The following is a 21,461-nucleotide window of genomic DNA, read 5'->3' on the forward strand; positions in this document are numbered from 1 at the left end:
GAATCGCCCGGGCGCGCGAGCATGTGAAATCCGTCCGATTCCTGCGCCCACTCACACACATCCTGCTGACTGACACCCGGCTTGCTATGACGGCACATTAGAAAAAAACCGCGTTTTACCGTGGTCGTGAAAACGACCGTGGTACTACCGCCAGCCCGACAGCGCCCAGCAGCCAACGCGCAGGCACCACCCCCCGCGCAGGCGCTTCCGCCGCTGTGGGTGGAGAAGACCATGTCGATACTTGTGTTCTTTTTCCGTCAGAGAAGGGGTAGGCAGTTGGCGGTGAAGTCGGACGGCTGAGTTTCTGGACTCGGCTCGCGGAGAGCAGGAGGGGGCTGTGCTAGCCGGGCGGGTCTGGCGCCGGGGAAGCTGGTAGCGCTGAGGCGGAGCGCAAAGGGCGCAGGGAGAAGCCGCGACGGGCACCTGGAACCGAGCCTTGGCAGGGGGGTGGGGGGGCCGCCTGTTTCCTCAGAGAGCTGCTGGGATCGGACACTGCTGGGCTCGGCCGCGCCGCGCCGTGCGGGGGATGTCACCGCCGTGGGGGCACTAGCGCGGTGTCACTAGGTGCTGTCGTTACTCAGTTGCGAGGACTTTACTTTTTTAATTTAAACCTGATTATCTGGGGGAGATACCACGTGCTGCACACGTGACAGGCAAGGGAGATGTTCTCACGCTTTGAAACGAGTCCTTAACAATGAACAAAAGGCATTAAATATAGGAAAAGCGGTAAATAGTTGCATGCAGTGGATTCCTGCGTTTTCCACAATGTTTTGCTGTAGCGTTGCCATCTAAGCTTTGCAGCACTGTACAGGGTGGCAGCTTTATTTTTGATTCGTTTCCTTCCCATCTGCTCCCCCTTTCTATGGTGAGATTTTATTTCATTCTGTTGCCTTTGGTCATAAATGACTAGAGCCCAGGAAGAGTGGATTGAGGAAGGTCAGTAGCAGAGTACAGACCCTGAACCTTCGGAGAGCAGTTTCTGCCTTTACTCGTAGGATGCTTTGGTAGGGCTCCATGAGATGTGGCTTTGAAAGGTGATGTATTTGTTGTGGCACATATGGTTTGCATGTTTCCGGGGTTAAATTTTTCACTATTTAAGAATAAGTTGTAAGATCTGAATGCATGTCTTAAAATCTGCGTGCTGTGTATGTATTTATCTTCTCTGTGCTTATTGCAAAGGATGACACTTAGGTTTTCAGAATGTGCTAGGTTTTTAATTGCTTGTAAGTGAGCTGTCCCAAGTGACTGGAGGCATGTTTGCAGTAAACCGTAATTTATTTCCAATTTAGATTCCTGTGTGCTTGTGAGTGCTTGTGTATTCCAGTGTTATAGAGGAAGTGGGGTTGTTTGTTTGCTTGTTTTTTCAGCTGTTCCAACTCATAACTACAGTTACAGATTCCACCCTTGCAGGTGGGTGTTGTATTTGTTTTACTTCTAGTTTCCCATGAAATAATAGAAGAATTTGTGGAGAAATTTGCATTTTAAATCATGTTTGGAAAATTAGATATACTTTAAATGCTCTCAAGAATAAGTGCTTTAAGAATACATGCATGCTGTATAAAGCAAGAAATATGGTACATTTAGGAGGGGGAAGAAAATGCTTCAGTGCTCACATCTGCTGCGAAATACAACATAAATCTTATATATATTTTTTCTGGCAAATAGCGCATATATATATATATATAATATTTAAATCTATTGCAGGATAAGCATCATATGACAGAACCAGAATGTTGGATGACATCAAGAAGCGGCTTGAATTTCCTAATGCGCTTATTCAGTCACAGGTAATTTTTTTTAAGAAGTGTTGAACAAATTGAATTGGCTGTGGAAACCCTTGTTCCAGGGCCTGCTGCCTGAAGACTGGTTTCTTAATGCTCCAAAGGCAGAAAACCATAGCATTCGAGAAGTTAGAAAGAAATGCTGATTGTCCTCTTTGTGTAATCCAGATGTTGGACATAATTGCTTTTCACTATAAATACTCTGCAGGACAATCAGAAACTTTCTAGGACTAGAAGATATAAGTGAGGCCAAATTTTTTTTTTTAGTGACTCCAGGTCTGCAAGAGAAGCCAGGAGTTACCAGGTGCCATGTGTGAGGTTGAAATACTTAACAATACTTTATAGAACTGTCTTCAGGACTGATCTGTGTTCATTCTCCTGTGTTTAGCCTTCCTATGTGATGAGAACTGATGAACTGCTTCAGTTTTATCTGCCATCAAAAAATAACTGTCTACAGCTTCACTGTGATCAGGAGGCACAACCCCTTTAAGTTCATGTTGATGCACTGGCTTCTTGATCATGTTCTCCTGAAATGTTGTCATGTGCATAAAGTGTTTATCATAGTTAGGATAGGCTCCATTTAAAAAGTACATCTTCCTTGCTTGGGCCATCTCTCATTTTAGTATTAAAAATGTATCTGTTCTTTAAGATTGTTCCTGGCTTTCTTATTTTCTCCCTCTTCCTGTTTTAAATTCAAGATTAAGTTTATCCATTTGTTTTGAGGAAGTTAATCATCTTAAGCAGTCATTGCAGCCTGGTTTCTCTGTTACCTGTTCAGTTGAGCTCAGTCTACATTGATTTACAGTAATTAAGTTCGAAAGAGTGACACAGAAGTCCCCTTGTGATCAACTTGGCCTTTTGGAGACAAAGTCATGTCCCTGAAAGCTACAGTTCATCTAAGGTCTAGCCAGGTGTCTTGTCCTGCAGATAAGTTCGCAGGACTTGACATCTTTGAATAGTTCCTTTTCCTTCACTGCAGAAAAATGTTTTGCTGTAATCACAGAATCACCTGGTTTGGAAGGGACCTCCAAAGGTCATCTAGTCCAACTTCCCTGCAGTGAGCAGGGACATCCTCAACTATATAAGGTTGCCCAAGGCTCAACCAGGCTGTGCCTTTGAATATCTCCAGGAATGGGGCCCCAACTACCTCCCTGGGCAACCCATTCTAGTGTTCCACTACCCTCATGGTAAGGAACTTTTTCCTAACATCCAATCTAAATCTAGTCTTCTTTAGTTTGAAACCATTACCCCTCATCTTATCACTATAGGACTTTGCAAACAGTTTCTCTCCATCCTCGTGGTAGGCCCCCTTCAGGTACTGGAAGGTTGTCATTAGGTCTCCCTGGAGCCTTCTCTTCTCCAGGCTGAACAACCCCAGCACCCTCAGCCTGTCCTGGTAGCAGAGGTGTTACAAACCCCTGATCATTTTCTTGGCCTTTCTCTGGGCCCATTCCATCAGGTCCATGCCCTTCCTATATTGAGGGCTACAGAGCTGTATGCAGTACTCCGGGGAAGGTCTCACCAGAGCAGAGTCAAGTTGCAGAATCACCTCTCCGGATCTGCTGGCAACACTTTTTTTGATGCAGCCTGGGATGTTATTGGCCTTCTGGGCTGCAAGTGCACACTGGCTGCTCATGGCCAGCTTCTCATTCCTGAGCACCACCAGGTCCTTTTCCACAGGGCTGCTTTCTATCACCTCATCTCCCAGCCTGTATTGATAGTGAGGATTGTTCTGGCTTAGGCGCAGGACGCTGCATTTAGTCTTGTTGAACCTCTTGAGCTTCACCTGGGCCCACCTCTCCAGCTTGTCCCAGTCTCTCTGAATGACATCCTGTCCTTCTGGTGTATCAACGGCACCGCTCAGCTTGGTGTTATCTGCAGACTTGTTGATGCTTCACTCAATACCACTATATCATTGATAAAAAGATTAAACAAATATTCAACTGTACAGGTCCCAATATGGACCCCTTGTCACTGGTCTCCATCTGGACTTCAAGCCATTGAGCACCATCCTCTGGATGTGACCGTATGGCCAATTCCTTATCCACTGAACAGTCCACCCATCAAACCCATATCTCTCCATCCTGACAAGTAGGATGATGTGGGAAACTGTGTCAAAGGCCTTGCAGAAGTCCATCTAGATCACATCCATCGGTTGTCTCTTGTCCACTGCTGCAGTCGGTCTGTCACAGAAAGCCATGTCGTGGTTCATCACTAGAACTGCCCATCATTTAGGGCTACTGGTGTGCTTTGGATGATATTGTGCAATGCTCTGGTTGTTTTGCTAATTCCCACTTAAGTTCTGTGACCCCTCAAAAGTATGTTGTAATCTTGGAGCTATCTTCAATCCAGGATTCAACTTTTTGACAGATGTCTTATTTTTCTGGACCCAACCAAGGCATTTACTCTGCAGAGCATATAATGGACACAGAAAAGGATCAGCTAAGTGAGGAACTTTAAGCATAGTTTTGTATGTCAAAAAGTTTTACTGGTGAATCAAGATCTCAGAGCGCACTGATCTAATCTACATTTTGTGTTTTCTGGATAGCTAACTGCAGAAGCTATTCATAAGCCCATTTTCCATTGTAGTGCAAGTGTTTTAGGAATGTGGGTGTGAATTAATTTCTGGAGTTCAGGATTAAAAAAAACCAGCAACAACAACAAAAAAAAAAAAACCAAAAAAACCCACCCAACCCACTTGGTAAGTGCCCTGAAAAACACCTAATCTATCTGGGGAGCATGTTGCAGCTCTCACAATGGGATAACTGCAGAGAAACTAAGTTAAGTGTCTGCCTTTGTCCCATTTTTTTCTTGTTTTCATGAAAGTAAGATTCCCAAATAACGAACTGGGTTGTTTTTTTTTTTTTTAATAAAATATGTTGGAGTACATATCCGAACCTCAGAAGGCGTAATCCCTGTAGTCTAGGACGGTTTAAAATGTCTTCTTTCCTGGAAATGTGAACTGCTATCTCAGAGCACTATTCTTTGTCATGTCAGGCTAGTAACTAGTATCTAAACTAAGTGTAAATAAATCCTGAAAGAAGAAAGAACCTGAAAACATTTAAAATAATTTCTTCCTTGTTCTTACACACTAACAAACAAAAGTTATTTTTTCCTTGCTGCCTCCTTGGTTCACTTTTTCTAAAAGTGTAGGCATCTGCCCTTACTATAGAGTAGATGCAGCTGCGGTTCTGAAACATTTTTGTGTCCTTATTATGAAAAAAGATCATTCTGTCTCTCACAGAAACTGCTTTCTGTGTAGCAGTATCGATGCTTATGAAATGAGACAGAGTTCTAACATATTAGAAAGGAGTCAGAAAACAGAATCCTGGATTCAGATATACTTAACCCTTTTGAGGTCATTTCAGTCCCACAGCATAAATCAGACATTTTTTTCTGTTAAAGTAAAATGAGATATTAAAGCTCCAATAAACATCTGTTATTTAGAACTGAAGCCCTCGTTCTTTAGAAATGAAGCATTTTTAGGAAGATCTTGAAACTTTAGATCTTGTTCATGATCTCTGTCACAGAATAGCTTTATAAGAAATACTGTCAACTTCAGATGCCTTATTAAAAGTAAATGAAACATTTCTGGCTGGAGGTATGCCAGGGAATAACATAAAGTGCTTACGGTATGACTGATATTTGTCATCGGTGTTTAGGAAAAATTGTGGTGCAAAAATTTGGGCATGTTGCTTAAATTTGCTATATTCCACTTCCTCTCGTATTTCTGCTGTCCTCTGTAGCACAGGATTTAATAATCACCAGTGCTGTGAAGTATGCAGAGGTCTGCACAGCAGTGGAGCTGTGAAGGTCTGTTACAGTTGATGCATTGAAATACCTGTAATTCCTGAATATGTGGCTGATTGTAATCCTGTAAGAGGTTCTGTACAATTAGATCCTTGGACCTACATGAAGCCCTATGGAAGTTTGTCTATGTTCTGCCTCAGGATAACAGTAAAAAGTAGTATGCCAGCATTATGGAATTTTTTGCTTTAAAACATTTTGGTTTCCATAGAAGTAAGTTTGGTATTTCAGGTCATGATAAAATAATTGTATGCAGCAGACATGTAAATTCTTTCTGATGGAGAACTGAAAAATAACACTTGATGTGCATGTGGTTTATTGGGTTTGTTTCTTTGTTTTTAATCTTTTTTAGGCAGTGAGTCATCTGATTGCTGCAGTACTGAAAGAAAATGTTACTTCAGAGAAGATCAGACAGGCATCTGACAAGGTCTGTGGCATTTTTTCACTTCTGTCTCTTCTCCCATCCATAGATGCTTGTGTTTTTCTATGGCTTCCCATTCTCCATTGCATAATTTTAATAAATCCTGGAAGTTAATTAAGGTAGTTAGCCACATGTCTCTGACTGCACAGCTAGAAATGGTAAATCTGTGGGATCAGAAGGGCAGTTTTACTTCCTGCAGAAGTCTTAATTAATGAAGTCTTAATTCTGCAGAGTACCAACATCTAGCTGTGATCAGAGTAAGAGAGTTTTATTCGAATTTATTTACGCTACTGCAAGTGAAGTTTCATATGGTGAGACATTGTCACTTGAATAAGAAGGCCTTTTATATTACTGTAAATACTTAAAATGTGGCATTTCACAATCCTCTATTGGTGATATATTTTGTATTAGCTAAGCAGAGCATTTATTTGTTTAAGCATGAAAACAAGCAGTAGTTCTGATGGGTACTGCCAGATCTTTATGCTTAATAGCAAATGGAGAGAAGGAAGTACTTTATCATGAGTACAGATGACTTACCTCTGGATAGCTCTTTGTATGCCTGCCTCTAGCTGTCTGCACTGCCCCTGTGTAGCTTGAAATAGAAGCTCCTGAGCTGTCTCAAATTACATCTTTGTATTTTTAAGGAAAGTGGCATTGATGATAGCCTACCTGCTACATCTGAGAAATTTATTTTCTTGACCCTTTTCCCAGAGACTTCCGTATCTACTGAGGGTATAGGTAGTAGTGGGAAGGAAAATGGGAGCTGTCTTCTGAAAGGTGTTTCTTAAGTGTAGAATTTGTACTCCATTTTCCTTTCTTGTGCTCTCTAAGCCTTCAGGAGAGGGGAAGTTTTTATTTAAAGGTGTATTTGAGATGAATGAGGAGAAATCAGTGTCAGCCTTCTCACTGCTTGTGTCTCATGCTTTTGCCTGCAGACCCCTGCTCTGAACTTGCTCTGGGAGAACTGCTGCAGTGAGAATGTTGCCTTGCGAACAGCCTGTTCTGAGGGACTGGTGGCACTTGTTGCAGAGAAACATGCTGAGCTCAACTATGTTCTTAACGGGGCTCTCAACCTAATTCCCTCTGCAAGGTAGTGGTTTTGGTTGGCTGATTTTGTGGTTATTGTCAGATGGTTGTCAGACATTGCTTTTTCCCTGGAAATACAGAGAAAGTGCTGTTAATGACACGTGCCCAAGCAGATCAGGTTGATCAGAGCCCCATCAAGCTTGACCTTGAATGTCTCCTTTAATGGGGCCTCCACCTCTAGGCAACCTGTACCAGTGTTTCACTAACCTCCTTGTAAAAAACTTTCTCCTGATGGCCAACCTAAATCTGCCTTGCTTTGTTTTAAAACCATTGCCTCTTGTCACATTGCAATTTGTCCTTCTAAACAGCCCCTCCCCAGCTTTCTTGTAGGTCCCCTTCAGATACTGAAATGCTGCTATAAGGTCTCTATTATAGCCTTCTCTTGTTCAGGCTGCACAACCCAAACTCTGTTCAGCCCATTTTTGTAGGAAAGGTGCTACAGCCTTCTGATCATTTTTGTGGTGCTCCCCTAGACCTGTTTTGTTGAGTACTCCAGAGCTGAGCATGGTACTCCAGGTGAGGTCTCATCAGAGCAGAGTAGAGTGGCAGAATCACCTCTCAATCTGCTGGCCACGCTTCTTTTCATGCAGTTCAGGATACATTTTACCCTCTGGGCTGCAGGTGCACACTGCTGGCTCATGTCCAGTTTCTCATCCACCAGTATCTCAAGTTTTTTACTGCAGGGCTACTCTTGATCCACACCAGAAGTTTGCCTATGTCCTTGCCTTTGGAGAATTGCTAATTTTCCAGTTTCAGTTAATCTGCGAACAGCAAATGTAAGATGTGATAGAAGAAAACCATCAATGGTTATAAGTGTTGAATTAATTATAATCTCTGCTGTTTTGATCATTAAGAAAACAAAGATAGGTGGATGCATGACTTGCCCAAAGTTGTGTAAGCAAATAAGAGGATGTCCTCAAGGAGGACCCAAAGCTTCTTGAGTGTCAGTTTTGTTCTTGGGTTCCTCTTCTCATGAAAGAATCAGCTAGTGCAGCTGTGTACATGACAGTAATATATTTCTTTTTGTCAACAGGAATGTCCATGGTTTAATAAAAACTATTTGGAAATTACTACAAATTCAAGCTGTTCAACTGGGAAAAGACGAAGATGAAGCTGTTTGGAATCTGTATGGAATCAGGTTAGCTTCACATTAGTTTTATTTAGATAACGTCATAACTTTTTATGTGATTTCCAGAAGACATAGATTAAGTGTTGATACAAGCTTTCTGTCTGTCTTTTTTGTTTCACTATGCAAGTAATTGAGCACTGACACATCATCTACAGAGGTTTTGGCTGCATGGGGTACTGGGCAGACTTCACTAGCTTAGTCTGCTTGAGTACATAGGTTTGATTAGATGATCCGAGGAAATGCCTTCCAACCTAAATAATTCTACGGTTTTGTGTTTTTTGGTTTTGTTTTGGTTTTTTTTTTGGTTGAAAGCTGAATGTTTTGTAGCATAGGAATAAGATTGCCACCATAAGCTCAAGAGAGTCAATAGCAACGTGAAGGGAGTGTGTGTGAAAGAGCAAATAAGTACTGGGACTTGTTCAAATGCAGTAGCTGGATTATTGCTAATAGTAATTACGAGAAGTCTTATGTTTTAGGATGGCGGACCCTTCCCTCTCATTTGTTTTTCTTGCTTTATTCATGTTGCCAAAGTAAGGTTCCTGAATGCTTTTAATGTTAGTGATTGCCATGTGAAAATAAATGACTTAAAAATGCTACTTCTATAAAGCTTCTTGTGATGCAGTAGCAGGGAACATCTTAGTGACTTCATCTCTTCAGAAACCATGCGTCAGTCCTAACATTATAGCCACTGTTTTGTCTTTTCCGTCCTAGCTTGCTACATTTCATGAACATTTTTCAAATTCCTTTTTATGCAATTAAGAGGCAATTTTTAGCAGGCTGTAGCTATAGTGCTTTAATGATATAAAATGCACTGTTCGGAAGACAGGAATCATGTCATCACTTAAATAAACAGAAATAGTGAAGAAAAGCAAAACAGACTGTGCCAGATGAGCTTCCGTTCCTGTAATCTTGTGTGCCTTTTCCTAGCCATACCAGTTCTTTTTACAAAGTCTACATTCTTGTAGAAATTTTAATTGAAAAGACATGTAATGGAGGGTAGTGAGATGGAATTCTTTTGGAAACGTCAGTAGCAAATAAACTTATTTAAAGTCTACTGGTAGAAGATGCTAAATTAAAGCAACTTAATCCTAGCTCCATTTGAAAAAGAGGGTAGTAGGATATGGCTGGAATGAAGAAATAGCCTTTCCACAGTAGAGTGAAACAAAATAGTGCTTCCAGACTCCAACAAAGAAAAATTGCTGGTAACATACAAGGAAGGTGAAATTTTATCATTCAGAATGATTCCAAGAGAACAGAAAGTAAGCAGCAGATTTATACTTACCCAGTAGATTTTTTTTTAAATGTATTTCTTTCTACTTCCAGTTAAATTTAATTAAGAGACATGTCAGATTGTTTGACTTAGTTTTGAGTATCTAGTAGGTAAAGGCCCTGTGATTTCTGAGATCTGGCTTTTGGTATCTAGTGTACAGAAAGGTCTACCTTTATTCGGTGACTTGTTATGTAACAATTTGCATAGTTGCTTCCTATGAATTGCCATTAAAACGTGGCTTCTGAAAGAAAAAAATGCATGCAATAACTCACCAAAAGTAACCTCCTATGTGTTCATATAGTGTTCCATGTGGAAATAATCAGCAAAGAATCTAAAAGCACCAGTGTTTCTCAGGTAGTTTGCTATTGTCATCTGTCTTGGGACATTTTGAAATTGGTACTACGGGGTAGTAAATAAATCTGCTTTACAGCGATGCTAATTTTGAGCAAAAGAATTATTTTTACAATGCTGCTTCTTGTGGTGGTAGATGTAATACCATGAACAGTTCTGGAAACGAAATGGGAAAAAATCAAGTTCTGCAGTTTTGGGGGTTTTGTCTGAGTACATTGTATTGGGTTGTCTGGAATGGAGTTAGCTTTCCCTTTAGCAGCCTTCATAGTGCAGTGCTTTATATTTGCCGCTAGAAGAGTACTGATAACACCCTGCTGTTCTGGCTACTAAAGAGCAGTGCTGTCTCTTCAGCCCACTCCAACCCCCTCAAAGGTCAGTAAGGTGGGAGTGAACAAGACCTAATAAGGGGTATAGCCAAGGCACAAACTGACCAAAGGGATGTTTCATATCATGTGATGTTGTGCTGAGCAATAAAAGCTAAGAGGGAACATTCGTTATTGGGCATTTGTTTTCTGAAGCGGCTTCCCGGAAAGTGGCTGGACTTTGCTTGCTGGTGGGAAATTACAAATAAATATTTTTGTTTTCCTTTACTTTCACATTTGGCCTTCAGTTTTCTTTATTGAACTGCCTGTATCTTGACCCATGAATTTTTAATCTTATTTTCTCTCCTTCCTGCTGAGGAGGGAAAATGGGAGAGCAGTTTGCTGGGCACCTGATGGCCAGCCAAAGTCAATTCACCACATACGTTTTCTGATTTCATCTGGGGAAGCCTCTGTAGTTTTGATGCTGTGATTCTCCGCTTGACAAATAGAGAGGGGATTACCTCTGTTCCTGCAGAAGGTGGGAAGTAGGACCAGTTAAATTCTGCCTCTGTGGCAGAGACAGAAATAATCTGCAAGTTGGTCTCGCTGTGGACTAGAACTGAGCATTCCAAGTGGATTTATCTTTTGTCTGGCATAAAGTTGACTCTTTCCTCTGCATATTAACGAAGTTGTCCAGTAACCTAGCTGAAGGTGAACTGATTAGAAAGGCAGGGAAGAAGAGTTTCTGAGGGGTATGTCAACATTCTCAGTGCAGGTGGACCGTGACATGCATGTACGGAACTTTGGCTATAAATTTTTGCTGAAAGCTAGTAACTTCTTAAAAATGAGCTAGTATTTTATATTCTTCTTAGGGTGGGTAGAGAAATGCTTTAAAAATGTATATTTGATAAAGTGCTATTCTATCTTTCTGAAAGGGCCAGGGTTGCAGAAAACTGTTGACTGCAGATGAGGTTTTTTTGCTCGTAGAGGAAAAGTTATCTGTTACTGCAGTTGTGTTCTGAATCACATTGGAGCTCTCCTGTGTTCAGAGATGTAACAAAAAGGTTAAGATGACCTAAGAGTTAAAAATAATGTTTGTTTTATTGTTGCCCCTCACATAAGTATTGATGTTTGTTTTCCTGGACACTTAGATATTTGCAGATGGGTAGCTGCTGTGTCTGGTTGTGCGTTTTGCTTTATCTTGAACATGCTAGCAGTAATACAGGGTAGTAGCACTGTGGTGTCATTTAAATATGTACAGTTTGCAGTGCTGTGCTAGCAATTCTTAAGTTAGTATTGACAATGAATTACATCCACACACCTCCTTTGTCTTACCTCTTAGTAGCACTAGTGAATGGAGCTTTTTCAGGCTACACATTTTGGCTTTTCATTACTAGTCAGTGTCCATTGTGGAGCTTAGCTGATTCCTTTCATTATCCAGCTCAGTGCAGTTACGTTAGTTTCAGAACACACAAAATCTATGATGAAAGGCTTGTGTTTTCTTCTAGGTAGAAAGCATTTTTAATTTTAGGCTTGATCTGTCAAATGTTGACCATATGAAGGTTCTACTGCCTTCAGTATCATAACACCACTTAGATGACTGGAGACATATTCTTATCACTGGGAAATGTAATTAATTCTTAAAATATAACAAAGATATTGAAATAAGCATCTGCTGTATCTCTGTTTGCCTATACAGGGCACTTTCAAGGTCCCGGCATGGTGTGTGAACAGTATTTGTAGCTTGCTGCCTGATAAATGATCCTGTCTATCATCTTGATGAATTCAAGTGATAGGCAACAAGTATTATGCCCTTTGTATTTGGTCATCTTGGAAAGTTGCTGTGTGGCAAAAAACTTAACATTTCTTTGCACATAGATTGGAAAAGATTCTGCAACTTTTACTACAATGATTACAGAATCAAGGAAGGTTGACATATGCAGACTGTGTATGTAAGTTAACAAGTTTTAGAGAAACAAATGTTGGAAGTGCCAGGCTTCTAGCCCCAAATATGAGGGCCAGAACTGTAATGTATACCTTTTGATCTTATTTATTATCTGCTTTCTGATAATGTTTCTAATAGTCCATTACATCAGTCAGCTTTCTGGAAGTCCCTGTATGTTCAAATTATGTATTTGCCTGATCGGAAATAGATTTACTGGAAGGAAAATTGTTTGAGAGGCAGATGGAGAAATTAGTATTTAAAAACCCAAAACAACCAAACAACAAAACCACTATCTTCTGAGTTGGTAACTTGTTCCACTGACTGATGCTTCTTCAGTGAAAATACATTATCTTTGTTTTAGTCTGAGTTTGCCAATTTCAGATACAAGCCTGTGATTCTTGAATACCAGCTTGACATTTTTTGCTCTGATGAAATTTCTGTTGTCAATGAAGTTACTTAGGCTGCAATGACACTATCCCTTAATCTAATCTGTGTTAGCTTGTGTTTGCACTGAGAGGCCTTCATGAGACAGCCATGAGAATAATTTAGCTTCTCCATCTTTTTAATAACTGTTCTGAAAGACAAACACCAAAATAGGAGTATAGCCGTAGACTGAGGGAAATCATTACCCTTTTTCCATGGTACTTACATGAGGGTATGTGGAGTACTGTGTCCAGTTTTGGGGCCTCCATTAAATGAGAGAAGTCATAAACCAGAGCAGGTTTAATCAAGATGGTCATTATACTGGAGTGCATGCTATTTGCTGTAGAAATTAGGCATTGTTTAGTCCAATTGTCTGTGCAGTTCAGAGCTGGCCAAAAGTTAAAGCATGTTGTTAAGGGCATCACCCAAATGCCTCTTAAATGCTGATGGGCATGGGGCAGTGATCAGCTCTCTAGGAAGCCTACTCCAGTGGTTGACCACCCACTTGATCAAAAGCAGCTTTCTGATGTCCATTAATTATAGCCCAGTGTTCCAATCTATCTAGATGCCTCTGCAAGGTCTGTTGTGCCTTGAGAGAGTTAATAGCACTTCCCAGCTTGGTATCATCAACAAACTTGTTAATGGTGCATGCAGGTCTTGCATCCAGGCTGTACATTGAACTCTATTCTGACCCTAGAATTGAGCCCTGAGGAAGAAAGCTGATGACCAGCCACATAGCTTTTGAGGATAGATCTGTGGTCATACTTGTGGTATTGTACAGGCTTCAATTCTTGTGTACATGGAGCTGACTTACTAACAGTTTTCTTTATCTGACTCTACTGCATTCCTGTGAACTGCTGCTTTCATAAAGGCAGATACCATGTCTGAATAGAAATTACATGAATATGGTCTAACCTTCTTTGCTGACAAGTTATATTCTTTCTTGACTGAGACCAATTGCTTCTAGGCTGATGTCCTGAGCACTTCAATTAAGGCTTAATAAAAAAGAAAAACTTCTTGGTGCTCAAAGGCATGTTAACACATTTTTTTTTGCTTTAAGAATATCATTCCATGGAAAGAAGTGCTGTCTGTCAGAGAAAATTTTCCTACATAATACCACCTAATTGATACAATGTGGTTTGAATCTTTTGAAGAGGAACAGTTGACCAAAACTTGGTTTTCCTTCAGGTATCTCAGAATTCTTGTTGTTTTGTAGCATGAAGTTATGTGCAGTACCTAAGCCACACAGCTGCAGAATTCAATAGGTCATATTGTCATATTTGTTGATTGTTGTTGTCAATTTAAGTAGATATTTGCAGTTTCGTTGGTGGTTAGCTCTATTCTGACCTCATTGCTAGGAAAACAAGAAGCATTACACAAGTGAAATATTCTGTAACTAACCTTCATAACTTGGCAGGTTTTTCAGCTAGTGGCAACTTTTATTACTCTAATTATTCTCAAAACTAGTCAGTTGCCCAGAATTAAAACAACATTAACATGGACAATTTAAAAATAAGAAGCACCCCTTTCAGTTTAAGGGTATGTCTGCTAGATGATGTGTTTCATAGTGTAGCATAAGTCTAAACATTCCTCTTCAGAGCAGATAAGCGTTATGTCTTTAACTCACTCAAGGGAAGCCTTAACAAACAATCACATAATGCGATTCAGATTTGCTATGTAATGGATATAATCACTTCACCTGGAGCTGGTTTTATTTGGTGCTGCTCAAGACAAAACCTGTGTCAAAGCACAGTGTTGCTGAATATGTGTCTTAGTGAATGTTACCTTCTGTAATAAAGAGAATGCTTCAGATCTTGGGCTTTCTCCTCTTCCCAGGTTTTTAAAACAAGAAAAACAAACAAACGAAATACAATTGCCTGGGGTCCAGTGACCATGAAATAATTTGAGTTTTCAATATATGGTGAGACCAGGAGGGGCATCACCAAACCTCCACCCTGGACTTCCAAAGGGCAGACTTCAGCTTATTTAAGGAACTAACTCAGAAAGTTCCTTGGAAAACAGCCCTTAAAAACAAAGGGGTCCAGGAAGGCTGGACCTACTTCAAGAAAGAACTCCTGAAGGTGCAGGAACAGACTGTGCTTATGTGTTGGAAGAGGAGCTGATGAGGGAGACAGCCAGACTGGATGGGCAAGGAGCTTCTAAGGGAATTAAGGGAAAAAAGAGGGTGTATCACCTTTGGAAAAAAGGGGAGGTATCCAGGAAGAGTTAAAGGACGTTGCTAGGTCTTGTAGGAAAAAATTAGAGAGGCAAAAGCCCATTTAGAACTTTGACTGGCTACTGCTGTGAAGGAGAAAAAAATATTTCTATAAATATATTAGTGGCTAAAGAAGAGGCAAGGACAACCTCCACTCTTTATTGGATGTGGATGGGAATATAGTAACAAAAGATGAGGAAAAGGCAGAGGTACTTAACACCTTCTTTTCCTCAGTCTTCAAGAGTGGGACAGGTTGTCTTCAGGACAACTGGCCTCCGGAACTGGCAGATGGAGCCAGGGACCAGTGTTGTTCCCCTGTAATCCAGGAGGAAACAGTGAGGGACCTGCTGAGCCACTTGGATCCTCACGAGTCCATGGGACCAGATGGGATCCATCCTAGGGTGCTGAGAGAGCTGGCAGATGAGCTGGCCAAGCCACTCTACGTCATTTATCAGCAGTCCTGGCTCACTGGAGAGGTCCCTGATGACTGGAAGCTGGCCAGTGTGATGCCTATCCACAAGAAAGGCCAGAAGGAAGAATCTGAAATTACAGACCTGTCAGCCTGACCTCAGTGCCAGGCAAGGTTATGGAACAGGTCATCTTGAGTGAAATCACACAGCACCTACAGGATGGCCAAGGGATCAGGCCCAGCCAGCATGGATTCAGGAGGGGCAGGTCCTGCCTGACCAACCTGATCTCCTTTTATGATCAGGTTACCTGCCTGGTGAATGTGGGGAAGGCTGTGGATGTAGTCTACCTGGACTTCAGAAAAGCCTTTGTCACTGTCTGCCACAATCAGCTCCTGGCAAAGCTGGCAGCTTGTGGCTTGGACAGATTCACTCTGAAATGGGTCAAGAACTGGCCAGAGAGCCATGCCCAGAGCATGGTGGTGAATGGTGCCACATCCAGTTGGCAGCCAGTCACTAGTGGTGTCCCCCAGGGATCAGTGCTGGGCCCCATCCTGTTCAATATCTTTATTGGTGATCTGGATGAGGGGATTGAGTGCATCAGCAGTAAATTTGCAGATGACACCAAGCTGGGAGCAGGAGTTGATCTGTTGGAGGGTAGGAGGGCCCTGCACAGGGACCTTGACAGGCTGGATGGGTGGGCAGAGGCCAGTGGGATGAGATTTAACAAGGCTAAGTGCAGGGTTCTACACTTCGGCCACCAAAACCCTAAACAGCACTACAGGCTGGGGACAGAGTGGCTGGAAAGCAGCCAGGCAGAAAGGGACCTGGGGGTACTGGTTGACAGTAGGCTGAACATGAGCCAGCAGTGTGCCCAGGCAGTCAGGAGAGCCAATGGTGGCATCCTGGTCTGTATCAGGAATAAGTGTAGCCAGCAGGACAAGGGAGGTTATTCTTCCCCTGTACTCAGCACTGGTCAGGCCACACCTTGAGTACTGTGTCCAGTTCTGGGCTCCTCAATTCAAGAGAGATGTTGAGGTAGTGAAACGTGTCCAGAGAAGGGCGATGAAGCTGGTGGGGGGCCTGGCACACAAACCCTATGAGGAGAGGCTGAAGGAGCTGGGGTTGTTTAGCCTGGAGAAGAGGAGGCTCAGGGGTGACCTCATTGCTGTCTACAACTACCTGAAGGGGAGGTTGTAGCCTGGCAGGCGTCAGTCTTTTCTCCCAGGCAACCAGGAACAGAACGAGGAGACACAGTCTCAAGTTTTGCCACGGGAGGTATAGGCTGGATGTTAGGAGGAAGCTCTTCATAGAGAGAGTGATTGCCCTTTGAAATTGGCTGCCTAGGGAGGTGGTGGAGTCACTGTCCTTGGAGATGTTCAAGAGGAGACTGAATGGGGCACTTAGTGTCATGGTCTAGTTGATTGGATAGGGCTGGGTGATAGGTTGGACTGGATGATCTTGGAGGTCTCTTCCAACCTGGTTGATTCTAGGATTATAAATCCTTTCTAAAGGGTTTACTTGACTGTATCAGTCATTGTAGTAAAAATAACATCAACGAAACTAACTTTTCTTTTTTCACTGCAGTATTCTGTGTATGATATCCTTGGAGTGACACTGTTCACATCTATAAACGTGATTTGGCCTGTAAACACTTGCAACGAGCCTTAACGTTATGTTAGAGGGATATTTGTGTGTGTTGTGGGTGTATGTGCTGTAATCCTTTTTTTTTTTTCCTCCTATCTTTTTTTAAAAGAAAAAAAAATTCTTCCTCATTATTTCATTTTAAAATCATGGTAAATGTCTGAAATGGAGGCAATTTCTCTTGAGATGTACCACAGGATGTCTCAATTGGTCTCAGGTGCTGAAGACTGTACCTGTGCTTGAAAGACTAGACTGATGCATGACACATGGTTCAAATGTTTTCTGTATTATTTGGAGCCCACTGCTATACCCTAGTGCTGTTACCAGTGGCTCTTGTCAGGCTACCCAATCATCCTCAGGCTTTTATTAAAAGAAAAATCAGACCAACATTTTTTTCCGAGTACAAATTTGGTTCTGATCTTGTTTCCTGATGCTCCTTTACTATGTGTTCTTTTGACAGCCAGTGGTCTTGGCAAAGCTGCTTTTATTTTCAAGGTAGTTATTTTGCACATTTGATTTCTGCATTATAGATCCAAATATGATATCTTTGTATTTCAGGATCGCTCCTCATCCATTAATCAGTGTCCTTGAAAACAGACCTGAATCCTGGCCAGTTATACTGCAGCAGATAAGAAGAATTTTCCATCAGTGTCCAGAAAGGTAAGTGAATGAGTAATTAAACCCCAGCAAATGTAGCTTAACTTAGTCCTATCAGTGTAACTTATTTTCCTCAAGGCAACTGCAACAAGCAATGAGAATTCCGTCTTTTGAAAAAAGGTAATTGTAAAGTTTAATTACCTAACTTAAAGGTTAAAAATAGAATTTACATAAAATTCTAGAAGAACACATCAACATTAAATTAAATATTTTTCTCTTACCTCTTATGTTGATAGCAGTTTTTGTGGATATGTAAAAGTTCAAAGTGCCTTGGGATTAAAAAAAAACCCAACAAAACATGAATTATTTTAATTACTTGATTTGTCAAAAAATGTGACAAATGTGCAGATATAACCCACCTATACAAAATGATAGAGGTATAAAGGGAAAGTACAGATTATTATATCTCATAGTAAAGATGGAATTTTTAGAAATTATGCATGCTTCTTGATTTAAGAGAAAAAAGTAGGGGGAAAAATCAGTGTTGTAACCTTATTACAAAGTATCTTTAACAATGAAGAAATATCCAAGCTACCAAAAATTTAGAATTTCTTCATATGTACCTCCAATTAATCCAATAAAGCTTCAGTGTAAAATACCAAATACTGTAACAACCTTAAAGGCAAATGTTTTCAGTCATTTTATACCTATATGTATGCTTTTCAAGCAAAAAAAAAAAAATTCTCCTGGTTTCTGGAAGGCTCATACAAATTCAACAGAGTCATAGTACAGTGAAATTGGCTTGTGTACGCTGTAGCTCTGAGCAAACAAATACATTTATTAATCTTTTAAATTTCTAGTGGGTCTAGATGATGTTACCAACTGTAAGAATTTCAAGCAAGTGTGTTTTGTTCAACTTAACTGATCAGAGCATTTTTAAAATACTGTTTGCAGGCTGCTTCTTCCACCTGGGACTTGTGAAGAGTCCTGTCAGATGTCTAAATGGTGGAATGAGCTGTGGATTTCTTACTGATGGCTTGTTTTGAATTAAAAGGAAAACATCTTAGTCTTCCTGTGCTGCTTTTCAGGATAGGTTTCTGTGGAATAAAGTTACAGACTGAGAATTTAGAATCATAGAAACATTTGGGTTGGAAAAGACCCTTAAGAACTTTAAGTCGAGCCATTAACCTAACATGACAAGTGCACTGCTAAACCGTGTCCTTAAGCATGATGTCAATAAGGACCGCATATGTTGATGTAAATCTGTTACGGAGTTCTTTGTGAAGCTCTGTGCCAGGGATAAATTTTGTTTAAAACCTATTTTAATTTTGACTCTCTGTGTGTTTAACTTTATTTGATGGTTTTAGTAATGTCAGGAACAGCTGCTATTCCTAATGTGGCCAAGCAAAAAGAGTTGTTCTGTGATAGATTTTTGTAGTGGGAAGCTATCCTGGTTAAAGCACCTAAAGCACCTGTTTCACCTATTTGTTTAAGACCACTAGGCAAAAACTGGCAACGAATGGGTGGCTCTTTTAAAACTGAAATTAGGTTTTATGTTTTGAAACCTTAATATCTTCTCTAAGTACTACTTGAGAAAGGTATAGTAGGCTCTCATGACATTCAGGAAGGAAAGTCACTTTCTTGAGTTGATGAGAAAAAAAGAAGTAATAGTGTCATACTCTATAAGTACATATTGAATAATACCCATGCTTAAATATTGAGTCTTTTCACCACTGCACTTCATTGTGTGCTTGCTGTATAAGGTCTCATGACAGAACTATGTGCTAATGAGTCAAAGCTTTTTGATGAGATTGAGTAGTGCCTTTCCTAACACCTTTCTGTCAATTCCATCTTGTAAATTATTGCAGATAATGTCATGTTGCTTGGGTTTTCCTTGTCATTTGTTCAGTTTTCAATAGAAAGCAGTCTTGGCAAGCTTATTTCTTGAACTGCAGGGCACAGAGTTCATATGTTGGCACAATAACTCCATTCCTAAGATACCTGTATTGTGAACCATCTCAGTTACGGGAATATGCTGAGCTCCGAATGGGTTTACTTAAGATCTTACTTCAGCCTTGTGGTCTGGAGCGCAAAGAAGCACCATCTGAACTGGAATGCCAGATTCTTCAACTTCTGTGTGATTTGATTCCACACCTTCAGGTACGTTTGACTGACTGCACCTTTGAGAACTAAACGCTATTAAAGCATTGTATTGTTATTTTTTCTTTATGATCTTCCAAGTGTATAGATAAAGCATTCTCTCCTACTTCCTATAGAATTTCTATGCTTTAGTACAGAAATCTCACAAATGGGCTCTTTCTGGTGAAAGCTAATATGATTTTAATGGTTCAAATTTGATAGACCGGGTAAGGTATAAATTGAAACACACATTTACCATAATTATTTGCCACTAGCTGCCTCATTAAACTTGCAGAGATACCCATGAGAGAGAAAATAGCAAGATATTTGTCAAAAACATGCAAATTTTCATTTAAATTGATAAGACAGAACAAACTATAATTGATGGTTGCATCAGGAGGGTAACACTCAATGGCTTAAGGTCCAGATGGAGAGCAGTGACAACTGGTGTCTCTCACGGGTCTGTACTGGGACCTGTACTGTTTAATATTTTTAGCAGCGATACAGACAGACAGTGGGATCGAGTGCAGCATCAGCAAGTCTGCAGATAACACCAAGCTGAGTGGTGCTGCTGATACACCAGAGGGACAGATGTCATCCAGAGGAACCTGGGCAAGCTGGAGAGGTGGGCGCAGGTGAACCTCATGAGGTTCAACAAGAGGAAGTGCAGGGTCCTGCACCTGGGCCAGAACAATCCTAACTATCAATACATACTGGGGGATGAGGTGATGGAAAACAGCCCTGTGGAAAAGGACTTAGAGGTGCTGGCAGACAAGAAGCTGGCCATGAGCAGCCAGTGTGCACTTGCAGCCCAGAAGGCGAACCGCATCCTGGGCAACATCAAAAAAAGTGTTGCCAGCAGATCTGGAGAGGTGATTCTGCCCTTTGACTCTGGTCTGGTGAGACTTCACCTGGGGTACTGCATCCAGGTTTGTAGTCCTCAATACAGGAAGGACATGGACCTGATGGAGAGGGCCCAGAGGAGGACCAAGAAAATGATCAGGGGGTTGTAACGCCTCTGCTACAAGGACAAGCTGAGGGTGCTGGGGTTGTTCAGCCTGGAGAAGGCTCCGAGGAGACCTAATAACAACCTTCCTGAAGGGGGCCTACCACAAGGAAGGAGAGAAACTGTTTAAGAAGTCCTGTGGTGATAGGACAAGGGGCAATGGCTTCAAACTACGAAGAGCAGATTTAGACTGGATGTTAGGAACAAGATTTTTACCATGAGGGTGGTGGAACACTGGAACAGGTTGCCGAGGGAGGTACTTGAGGCTCTATCCCTGGAGATACTCAAGGTGAGGCTGGACAGGGCTGTGGGCAGCCTGATCTACTTGAGGATGTCCCTGCTCAGGATGTTGGAACAGATGATGTTTGGATGTGCCTTCCAATCTAAACCATTCTGTGGTAAGAGAAGCATGATTTAAGTACTTCTAGATACTCCTTTGTTATTCTTTGTAACAGAGGGTATAGTGGATCTGAAGACAAAACTTAATCCCTGTGAAGTATGCTAAATGTTTTGAATGTATTTTTATGTTGCATGTTGATACTTGCTAGGAGCTAAGGATTTAAGCTCTCTGCTCCCTTTGGCTACGTGTTTAGGGTCTTGGTTGAAATTAATAGCTCTGTTTTGCCTTATGCTTTTTTGTACTGATGTACCTTTTCCGTTCTCTTTAATATTAGAGCAACATTGTCAGTTTCAAATTCATTCTAACTTGAAATAATACTGTATTACCATAGACAGAAGGTTTGATAGTACCAGTAATGTAAAGCTAAATATGCTTGACATGAAGATATTTGGTACCATCTTCTTACTGAGGAATTACACTAACAAATTGTAGTGGTAGCCACTTTTCACTTGTGTTGTACACAGGTTTTTGGTTCAGTCTACTCTTTGATGACAGATACATGTGACTTTTTCTGATCATGGGGACATTTATGATTTTA

At 41.1% G+C, this 21,461-nt stretch overlaps 1 protein-coding gene across 3 annotated transcripts in view; it reads left to right on the forward strand.

Moving 5' to 3' along the window:
• Positions 1 to 1,730: 1,730 nt before the first annotated feature.
• FOCAD (focadhesin) overlaps positions 1,731 to 21,461 on the forward strand; it is a 112,730-nt gene continuing 92,999 nt past the window's right edge. For 2 of the 3 annotated variants that reach the window (XM_054397472.1, XM_054397474.1), the window contains exons 1-6: positions 1,731 to 1,787; positions 5,941 to 6,015; positions 6,945 to 7,099; positions 8,129 to 8,233; positions 17,340 to 17,441; positions 19,334 to 19,538. In XM_054397472.1, the coding sequence (XP_054253447.1) occupies positions 1,731 to 1,787; positions 5,941 to 6,015; positions 6,945 to 7,099; positions 8,129 to 8,233; positions 17,340 to 17,441; positions 19,334 to 19,538 (699 nt within the window). The remainder of the gene's footprint in view (positions 1,788 to 5,940; positions 6,016 to 6,944; positions 7,100 to 8,128; positions 8,234 to 17,339; positions 17,442 to 19,333; positions 19,539 to 21,461) is intronic. The other variant, XM_054397473.1, reaches the window with a different exon arrangement.

Source organism: Indicator indicator, chromosome Z (assembly GCF_027791375.1).
Source record: "Indicator indicator isolate 239-I01 chromosome Z, UM_Iind_1.1, whole genome shotgun sequence".
Taxonomy (NCBI): domain Eukaryota; kingdom Metazoa; phylum Chordata; class Aves; order Piciformes; family Indicatoridae; genus Indicator; species Indicator indicator.